Here is an 11,738-nt window from a genome sequence, read left to right on the forward strand (position 1 = left end):
CACCCAAGATAGATCCCATATCCCACAGGTATATGTACGATATAATCTGAACATCTCAGCTGAGTGCTCTGTCGCCCAAGCTAGGTCCCATATCCCACAGGTATATGTACGATATAATCTGAACATCTCAGCTGAGTGCTATGTCGCCCAAGCTAGATCCCATATCCCACAGGTATATGTACGATATAATCTGAAGGACAAAACCAAGATCAAAATCGTCAAGTTTGTTGTTGTCTAATACTGGATTAGGAGGGGAAAGGCACACCTCTATTGACCTGTTATATAAAACACGTAAAAGTAAAGTAAAGTTTGTTTTATTTAACGACGCCACTAGAGCACATTGAATTTATATTATCATCGGCTATTTGACGTCAAACATATGGTCATTCTGACACTGTGTTTTAGAGGAAACTCGCTGTCGCCACATAGGCTACTATTTTACGACAGGCACAAACCATCGCCTTTGTTGAACCAGCTATGGATCACTCAGGGTTTGGAGTCGGTATCTGGATTACAAATCCCATGCCTCGACTGGGATCCGACGTCACCGAGGCCGGTATAAGACACTTAGTGCACTGGCTGGAACGAGAAATAGCCTAATGAGACAGAGACGGGGTCCGATCTTAGACAAAACCCATATCAGGCGAACGTTTTACCACTGGGCCAGTCTCGCCTCAAAAATGTAACATACGTTCGGTTATGTTTTTAAAAACATTTTCGAGGGGTAGGATGGTTTTTATTTTTGTACAAATTAAAAGGAAAATGCTCAAATCTATATAACAACGTTTATTCATAGTTCCATATATAGATTATTGCATGAGCGTGACTGCCATACAGGATTCATGAAAAGACTATGGATTTTTTTATTATTATTATTCCCCGATCACTTCAATTAAATCATTAGTATATATCCATTTTTCTTTGGCTGATAATTTTCCACCATTTCTAAACACAACAATTTAGTTTTATCCGTATTGACATCAATATACCATAGAGTGTTGTATGTCTATATAAAGAAAGTATCAATCATCTTTTGAAGACCACATATTGTCTTTGACAAAAGTATGGTGTCATCAGCGAATGCTATAATTTATTTATTATCCACAAACTATGATTTATAAAGAAGAACGTTAATATGATTTTAATCCATTCTGAACTTATGATACACACTGCAATTTTAAAACCTCTAACGGAAGATATAACTGTTCATTATTTCGGTAGAAGATTAATAGGATTATTAAAAACACTGGCATGCGCATATGTAATGGTAGCATATCAGGTAATGCAAATGGGCGCTTTACTTGTTATAATATCTACGTAAATTTAGTATTTGTAACAGGATTTCTAATATGTGTGTTTGTAATTTCAACGAGTGGTCAGATCACACGTCAATAGCTTTTACTATGAACTGTTTGAAATTCGAAATCTGACAAGGTACACAAACAATACGACCTCTACTTCGAATAAATGGGGCGCCAACAACTTGGAACAGATGAAGCGTGAACTAAACGAGAAGATTGGCGACTTTCACAGATGTATTCATCAACAACTGGACATGTGTACAACAAGGGGAACATTCGACTACACTCCCCCAATATGGATACCTGAAGACTCATTTGTTGAAGGATTTAAAAGACGATGCGTTGCAACTGAACATGGCAATTGTGAACGTGACGAAAATGGTTAATAACGGCCGCACGTGCTGATTAAATATAACAGAAACAACGAATATAGCTTCCGGATATCAATGTAAGTTATCACAATAAAAGTGTATTGTATTAATCATCATATGCTGTTTGTTGTTTTAGTTTTTTTGGCTTTTAAATATAGGTGTAGTTGAATGAATGAAAAATATATAGGTGTATCATGATGTACATACACCTTTTCTCCGAAAGCGTGGGCGGAGTGTAATGCGTCTACCCTTTTGGAGGTGTACGTATATCGGTGAATACTTAATATGGATTAAAACTAATATTGTACGTAGAAAAGCTTTCAGGTCAGCTTTGCCCTAACGTTACCATCGTCCTTGCCGGAATGTGACAACTTTTGTTACCGTACTGCTGAGGGGAGGGGGTCAATTGACACCCTGACACCCCACATCTCACATGTCATACGTTTATAATCATAATCCGTGTTGCAAATATTCTAAACAAGCTGTGTTAGATATGGAGAATAACTGGTTACATTCTTAAGATATCGGCTTTATCCTGCAAAGGTTATAACGGCTATAGTCCTATAAACAAAGCCATAAAAGAGGTTTAGTTTCTGACAAGGTGGTCACGGAAAGGTAACCTTTGTCCTCATGGCTAGAAATGATGATTGGCATGTTGTGAATATGAAAACACTTGATGACAGGGTCACAAATGCGTGCGAAAAAAAACAATGGGGACCATTTTTCAAGATGACGGATCTTTCAGAATTTAACATGCATAACTTGGTTCCAGCTAGAAATGTGATTTTGTTGTCAAACCCTATGTTTTGGGGGGCAAATAACATGCAAATAATATGTGTAAGATGATTTGGTGTAAAGATGACACACATTTACCTCCCCCCCCCCCCCCCCCCACACACACACACAAATAATGGGTTATTTACTTTGTAACAATATTGAAAAATTGCCCTCCATTTTCCATCTCGACTGTATTAATTATTATACCAAGGAACTCTACTTTTTCTCTAAAACAACTTATGCATGTATGTTAGGGGTTTAAACAAGAACATACAAAATCACAAGAAAATAGCAATCCATCAACATGTTCTTGGTCGACCTGGACATTCCTGTGTTTGTCTGGTGTTACACTGTGGTGGTGAAACTCACAAAACTCGAAGTTATTCTTGGAGCTCAACTCAAATCTCAATCTGTCAGACAGGTCTAATAGGAATTCGTACCTTCCCCACAACAACAACCCCCCCCCCCCCCCCATCCCAGCGATTATCCAATCTCAGGAAGGAAGGAAATGTTATATTTAACGACACACTCAACACATTTTATTTACGGTTATATTGCATCAGACATATGATTAAGGACCACACAGATATTGAGAGAGGAAACCCGCTATCGACACTTTAAGGGCTACTCTTTTCGATTAGCAGCAAGGGATCTTTTATATACACCATCCCACTGACAGGGTAGCACATACCACGTCCTTTGATATACCAGTCGTGGTGCACTAGCTGGAATGAGAAATAGCGCTTTACCACTGGGCTACGTCCCTCCCCTCTACAACCTCAGATATACTGACGTGTGCCGAACACTCTTTACCAGTTTAGTACTTTGAGAGACTAAGTGGCCAGCCTTCAGCACCAGCAATGTACCACCGATGTTGATCACACACATTGTTGCCCGATTCCCTGCAGCATAAACTATGTGTGGCATAGCATGGTCACTGACAACGACATGTTCTCCACGACAGGCTCCATCATGAACTCAGTCATTGGCAAACTCACAATGAACCTAAACCGAAGAGTCGAATACAGCGGCAACCCAACCTCTTCCGCCACTGTCACTTTTTCCACTCAAATTATTGAGATAACGTTCTTGGTTCACATGCCCTTTTCCTAGTATTATGTCGCTCCACAAGTACTAAACAATAGATACCTCGTAATATATTGTCCTTGTTTGGTGTCACGTTCATCTGACTCAAAGAACCTCTAACCCATGTTCAGACTGACGGGGTCAACAATGGTTCCCTCCATTCACAACTCATGACCCACTATATTGACCGAATTGTTTTTGGTTTTCCTTTCAAAGCAATATTTTAGCCGCTATTTACTCTGGACTCAACCCGAGGACATGTGACCAGGTCTCACTGGTTTAGACCTGATGATTGGTACACACTCAAATGAATCCATAGAACTGTACCGGCCTCGGTGGCGTCGTGGTACGGGCACCCCCTATTTAGGTGGTCCTGTTTGCAGGACTACGACTGCCATTTGACCTGAGCACGATAAAGCTCTTAAAAATAATAAAAATAAATAAACACTCGAAAATACTTATGATGTCATGTGTGCGATATAACGACACGTATATATCATATATCAATAACACAACAAATAAACACAATACATGTAATATGTTCAACGAGATCATTTATTCAAATATAGTAAGGACATGGGTGGATCCAGAGAAAGGAAGGAGACGCTTCACCATTTATTTTACTATTAAACTAAATAGATAAATAAATAAAAATAAATAAATATTAAACAAAATAATAATAAAATAAATAAAATAAAATGAAATAAATGACACGTGTATAAATAAAGCACATATGGCAAATTATATTTAATATACTGATACAACGACAATATTGAATTTAATTTTCCCATTAATTACATCAAATTGATAAACTTTTAAATGCAGTATGGTATTATTTTGTTTTCCTTCCGCACTTGACAAAAACGGCAATCTCGAAATGTCTACTTTACTCTTTATAGTTTCTGGATCCGCCCCTGTGGCAGTGGTCTAGTTGTGGTATCTGAATTTGCGGACTGTTTTTCCATTCTTTGATCTGATATCGAGGGTCGGTTTTCCGTTCGTACTCGAGTTACGAACCGTGACCTTGTGGTTACCCATTCGACCTGTGTATCCTCTCACACCATTCCTTTCAGTAAATCTTCGACTGCCTTGTATATTCATGCGCTTGTAGTCCCTCAAAGCCGTTCTGAAATTACCTGTGGAAAGGTAAATAGAGTAAATGATAAATGTTACATCTCGGACCTCAGTGTCGTCGTGGTTATGCCATCGGACATAAGGCTGGTAGGTACTTGGTTCGAAGCCCTCTACTGGCTCCCACCCAGACCGAGTTCTAACGACCACTACATCGACTTTTCTCACAATTACAACTGACAACTAACCATCTGCCTTGGAGAGATAGCGTGCTTGAACTTCACTTGAATATAAGAACGAAACCAAATAAAAAACAAACAATGCTACATCAATATGTCCCTCTCCGTTAGAACCGCCGTTGTTAAAAGAAAGAAAAATACTGTAACATTTTGTTTTGCTATTTTGTTTCTTTGCTTTTTTGTTGATTTGAACATTAATTAATTAGTAAGAAGATCTCTTGGGACTCGGTAGACCTCTGTGATAAATAATATATTCAACACCAAAAGAAACGCGAATATAAATGCAGCTATAACTTTAAATTGGTTTGATTTAAATTAACGCGTTTCATGATAATTACAGGTTGAAATATTGAATGTTTGTAATCAGATAAACATATTCCAATTTGGTGTTCAGTAGACATTTATAATAAAAACATTGCACACACACACGCACACACACAGCGAGAGAGAGGGAGAGAGAGAGAGAGAGAGAGAGAGAGAGAGAGAGAGAGAGAGAGAGAGAGAGAGAGAGAGAGAGAGAGAGAGAGGGGGGGGGGGGGGTATTACCAGAGTGTTTTTCGGTATCGTCAATATCATATATTAGGAATAACAACTATATTATGCGAGCCTCTGACATTATTTTTATTCCTAATATATGATATTGACGATACCAAAACACACGAAGGTAATAATCTCTTCATCATATAATATGAAGTTTAATACGACGTGCTTTTGTAAACTATTCAAATGACGTAAGAATATGTGACGCGACGTCATTTTGGATATTACATAAAAATAAACTAGTGTTTAACGGTTGTTGCTGTTTTGTTTGTTTGTTGTTGTTGTTTTTGTGGGGTTTTTGTTCTTCTGTACGATGGATAGCTTTCAGTGTAAGGGTGCTATGGAAATGTTTTTGTTTGATGACTGCATGCATACGTCAATTATGGAGTGTCACCGTAGTACATTTGCTTAAATGTCAATAAACGTAGTGCCGTCACCTCGATTAATTAACATCTAATTTGCAAAGTTATCAAAATCCGACAGTATGTGATCTGAAAAATATCAAATACTTTGATTACACTGGATATGTTAGCTAATATATATATATATATATATATATATATATATATATATATATATATATATATATATATATATATATATATATATATATATATATACTGTACCTCTTCTGAAGTACTGTTTTGTCAACCTGTTTTTGGCGCCCCTGGAAATCTTTGTAAGTGTTGAAGACCTAAAGAGAGCTCGGCCAGCTGTCCAGGCTCCACGGGCAACGATAGACCAGAAACGCTTTGGTCGCTGAGAATTAGGAGCGAGGCTTCGTTTACCCGACCATAGATCTGAAATATTTAACACTCCATTCTGTATCGAACAAGTTTATTGCATAAAGAATTACATTACACTATAAACATACAATGAAAAATACAAATTAAATGTAGAGTCAGTAACTCAGTAAAAAGGTTAGTTGAAGAAAATACACGAAAGTATAAAGTTTTGAAGAACAGATAAGAAACCAATTATAACAATAACTGGCAAGATATACATATTATTATTTTGCTAAATTAATAACAATGTTAGGGGTATCGCAAGACATTAGCCTATACAACGTTTGAATATTTGGCGATCTATTGTAAATGCTATTTAAATACTGTTGACTTAAATCTGTATACACTGGGCATATTACATAATGTACAAAATCTCTGATCATAAGGTATATTATGACATCGACCCGTTTCACATAATAGACTATGAGAGGATAATCGTAGTCTGGTTAGTGAACGTATTCCCTATGATATAAATATCTTCGCATTTAACATATACCGGGTATTGCCAAATATGTGTATTAAACGCACTCGTTATGTCAAAACAAAACAACAAAACACCGCCACAAAACGTTCCTTGCCGAAGTAGAAGCTTCAGAACCTGCCTCGGTGGCGCAGTGGTTAAGCAGTCGGACTACAGGCTGGTAGGTACAGGGTTCGTCGCCCGGTACCGGTTCCAACTAACCACTAACCCACTGTTCTGGACAAACAGCCTAGATAGCTGAGTTGTGAGCACAGCACAGCGTGTTTGAACCTTAATTGGATATAAGCACGAAAATAAGCTGAAATGAAAGACGCTTGAGGGGTGTGACCGACAGTTGTCACGAGCGTCGTGATTGGCTGCGTTGGAGATGCGACTAACGTACATATTTCCTATGAGATAATTATATAATGGCTGCGAAACAAACGGTCTACTAAAGTTTATATCGGGATGGTTTAAGAGAAAAAGCAGTGAACCTGGAGCCGCCGGTGAACGGCTTTAAAGGTAGAGTAAACTCAAACAAAAGCCTTATATGTTGGAAAGATGCATACCCGAACCACCAACACATACTGACACTTTAACAAATGAAAAACGCATAATTTTAGAATTAATAAAAAAAAAACATGATTATTCCTGCTAACTGGGAGCAGCCATTTTGTTTCGTTTTTGTGACGTCCGGTGGTATAGCTTGGGGCGAAATGACGTCAGCTCAGGTCCTACTTCTCTATTATGCACAGTGTAAAAAAAATGCTCTAATTTACGACAAGGCGCTTCGCTTTCATCAATCTGTCTTGTAAAACAACATAAATGACTTGATAGTATTTAACTAAATATATTTCAATTTACATCAATATAACGAAATGGAGTTATAGTATTTTTTTCTTTTAAAAATCCAAAGAAAAAATGCATATTATTAGGCCTATTGGTAGAATAGTTTCGAGCTCAAACGACCACTCGCGATACCCAAGTGATAATTTTCTTTTCTCTGGGACTACGTAATTGGTCAGTTTTGTGATTTTAGATGGGAAAGTCTACTTAATCAAGGGTTTTACAAAGTTACTTACAGTAATAAAGCTGGTAAAGTCTATTACGATTTGAGGTTATCACACAATACCCTGTGATCGTAATAAAAGAGGCACGTCGTGTTAGTGTGTCTAGACACAGTGTCTAGGGACCGTCTAAATATACATCTGCCAATCAAGAACCACAGGTACAGGCCACAGAAAGAAAAGACCAAGTAAGCAAAAAAACACTCCGACTATTATTTCAGTACGTGGGTTAATTAATATACAAAATATAATACAGTTATTTCAACACTTTGACAATGGTGGTTTATTTTGTATTGAAAAATAGACCACATATACACGTTGCTGTATTACTGGGATAGATATTATTACAGCAAATTGGGAAGTATCCGCAAAAATCAGGTATGTTTTGTTTCTTCAGTTCGAAGACTAATTCCTGACGTGACACGTTAGGTATTACGTAACCACCAGTTCGCCAGAGGGCGTATTCACTGGGATGGTACAAAATGGCTGCGCCCGTTATATATAATAGCCGTCACATTTAACCGTTTTATTAATTAACTATACGATTATACTTGTTGATATTAAGCAATAATGTACATTATGCATCGTTGAATATGCACACCAGTCCAAAAGCCTTGCTTTAGCATTCCTTTAACACCTGTGACCAACCTAATGGAAATATTCTGGTTCTGGTAATTTCATTTTTAAGCGTGCAAACACTCTTTTCAAAACAATAATTTAAAGCATTTTGCTTGCCCCATTACATCTTTTTCCCCACCACAATTTCTTATTATTATATTTTCCTGTCGCCCCATAAATAACTAAGCCTGTATGGGAGCGCCCCCACCCCCTTCAATAAAACGGTATGCTAATGTATGGGAATAAATTATTATTTATTTAAGGATACCCTGATATTTACATTAACAATGACACACACACACACACACACACACACACACACACACACACACACAATAGAGAGAGAGAGAGAGAGAGAGAGAGAGAGAGAGAGAGAGAGAGAGAGAGAGAGAGAGAGAGAGAGAGAGAGAGAGGCAAACAGACAGACAGATAGAGACACACACTTAGAGAGTTTTTACCACGAGTTTGAAGTGCACCCATTCGCAAGCATATTGAACTGAATAACATAACTGCGACATGATTACAGGTTTGACCAAGCTAAAAAATAATCGATTTTGTATTCATCATTACAGTACAGATGCTGGTAATACGAGATGCAGATAACATATTATTCTACCAGGATTTTCTAGGCAGAGCTTTTCTTGTACAGTTGTCTGTTGTCTGTAAATCATCTTCTTCTATTTTTTGTTTGCTTGTTGTTGTTTTGTGTGTGTGTGTGTGTGTGTGGGGGGGGGGGGGGTGGGGGGGAGGGGGGGGGTTGTGTTTGGATGTCCACAAACTAATAGGAGATATACAAAAAATTGAGTTTGTATTCAGTGTGACAGGCCTCGGTGGCGTCGTGGTTAGGCCATCGGTCTACAGGCTGGTAGGTACTGGGTTCGGTTCCCAGTCGAGGCATAGGATTTTTAATCCAGATACCGACACCAAACCTCGAGTGAGTGCTCTGCAAGGCTCAATGGGTAGGTGTAAACCACTTGCACCGACCAGTGATCCATAACTGGTTCAACAAAGGCCATGGTTTGTGCTATCCTGCCTGTGGGAAGCGCAAATAAAATATGTCTTGCTGCCTGTCGTAAAAGAGTAGCCTATGTGGCGACAGCGGGTTTCCTCTAAAAAAAACAGTGTCAGAATGACCATATGTTTGACGTCCAGTAGCCGATGATAAGATTAAAAAAACACACTTTACTTTGTATTCAATGTTAAAAAATCGAAAGTTACATTAAACAATGAAACGTTTAACATGTATTTTCTCCTAGCGTTTTGATCTAGTATTTTTCAAAGTAGACACCGATTTTCTGGGACAGTCTGCACAAAATAACAAATTTGTAGAGTTTTGATTAAACATATCTGAAACTTGAAACAGGGATTCTCTGGGATACTGCACAAAATAATATCATTATATTGAGAGTGATTTTTTGAAGAAAAATAGCGGTTGAATTGCAGAACAAATATGCAAATCATAATATTGATGTTTTGCAAATACAAATCCGTATATTGTGTTGTCTGTTGAATGTAAAAAACAATATATATATATATATATATATAGATATATATAGATATAGATATATATAGATATATATATAGATATAGATATATATTCTCATTCATGACTTACATTTAAAATTGCGCTTAAAGGGACATTCCTGAGTTTTCTGCATTGTTAAGATGTTATCGACCAACAGAGACTTTTAAACGATTGTAATTAAATATCAAATATGTGTATCTGCATAAAATATTAGTGGCTGTATATTAAACGTGTTTTAGATCGCTCTAATATTTGTACTAGGTGAAGTTTCATTTTATTTCCTAAACAAAATGTTTTTCGTACGTACGAAATTATTTGAAGACAAAATCCAGTTTGGGCTTCTTACAACTATTAAGACGATCAGAAACACATTGAAAATATACAGACACTGATATTCTAAACCAGAAAATATATTTAATATGTAAGTTTAATCGTAGAAATATCTTATTAGTCGGAGACATCTTACAATGCAGCAAACTCAGGAATGTCCCTTTAAAACAAAACTTATTGTCAAAATACGAATTGTTTATTTACTTATGTATTTATTATTTGGCAATTTTATCCTTGTGCGTTAGCGCTGTACTAGTATCAAAATGTACTAAAACTCAGGGGCGTAGTTATATTTTCTAGGGATGGGAACTGTGTGGAGGAAAATGCCATCTCAAAGAAAACAATGTTATGTTTACCTCGCCTAAAACACCATTCATGATATGTAGTACTAGAAATAATATTTAATTATTATTTTTACAAAAGGTTTGGTAATTTACTAATGGGGTAGCTGACACCCCTACCACTACTACAGCTCAGCACTTTCAATGCTTTTTAACAGACGTATCGTGTTATAAATCTCTCGTGGAAACTGCTGTGAATAAGTGCGCATGTGTAATTAGATGGCTTGCTCTATGGGTTGAAATATTTTGAAAATAAAATTTGAACTTTGTCATATGCAAACAATGTCACGACGCAAACCAATTTTTGCAGATGGCTTTTTCAATTCGTTGATATATTATGTAAACATAATTTGAGCGTTGCTATATGCAAATGATAAGTGTCTCCAATCATACGTATTTTGTCTTCTTTTGTAACGGCGAATTGTGACGGTCGGTCGTGCGCGTGAAAATAGGGCAGGGAGGAAAAACAACTTTGAAGACTGGAATGGAGTTGTTTTGTTTGTTTTGTAAAATTAATTGTATTTTCTGTACATTTTAATTTGGACAATCAAGGCGATTTTAACTGCAGGAAGAAAACTGTTTTGGAGAGACAATTACGCTACCGATTCCTGCGAACACATCTAAGAACACGTGGTGTTGTATAGTACAGATATGTAACAGCTGGACACGTGTACCACAACGGGAAAAGTTCGTCTACATTCCACCAATATGGATACCTAAAGAGTTTTAGTCAAGTGTTGAAGGATTTAAAAGACAACACGTTGCAACCGAACATAGCAAGTGTGAACGTGGCGAAAACTGTTAGTATGTTAGTAGTAACAGTCGCGCAGTCGTGCGCTTCTCCGAATGAACACGTGCTCATCAAATATATGAGAAACAACGGACATTCCTTCCGGATTTCAATGTAAATTAGGACAATATAAGTTCATTGTATTATTCATAATTTTAGTTGTTTTCTGTTTTCTTTCACCTATACTCTTAACAAAAGAAACATTAACAACGAGACCAGAAGTGGGGTAAACAGATAGATAAATTATGTTAAGATACGATAAATATCTGCATACATATATGCGCGCACACATGCACACACAGACATAATTGATATTATTTCAGCCCATATCTGATATTTATTGTTTACGAAGCCGAAAAGATGGTTTCTTTAACGTTAACAACAAAATCGTTTTTATTTCGTGGTAAGCAATATAATACGATAAGTATTTGTTGAAT

The 11,738-nt window shown here is 37.0% G+C and overlaps 1 protein-coding gene across 1 annotated transcript in view; it reads right to left on the reverse strand.

Moving 5' to 3' along the window:
- Nucleotides 1-4,072: 4,072 nt before the first annotated feature.
- The window catches only part of LOC121386606, an 8,201-nt gene continuing 535 nt past the window's right edge, over nucleotides 4,073-11,738 (reverse strand). Inside the window, exons 2-3 of the mRNA XM_041517558.1 lie at nucleotides 6,012-6,185; nucleotides 4,073-4,671 (exon numbers count right to left, since the gene is read on the reverse strand). Coding sequence (XP_041373492.1) covers nucleotides 4,463-4,671; nucleotides 6,012-6,185 — 383 coding nt within the window. The 3' untranslated portion in view covers nucleotides 4,073-4,462. The remainder of the gene's footprint in view (nucleotides 4,672-6,011; nucleotides 6,186-11,738) is intronic.

The sequence above is a fragment of the Gigantopelta aegis genome, chromosome 12 (genome assembly GCF_016097555.1).
Source record: "Gigantopelta aegis isolate Gae_Host chromosome 12, Gae_host_genome, whole genome shotgun sequence".
Lineage (NCBI taxonomy): Eukaryota > Metazoa > Mollusca > Gastropoda > Neomphalida > Peltospiridae > Gigantopelta > Gigantopelta aegis.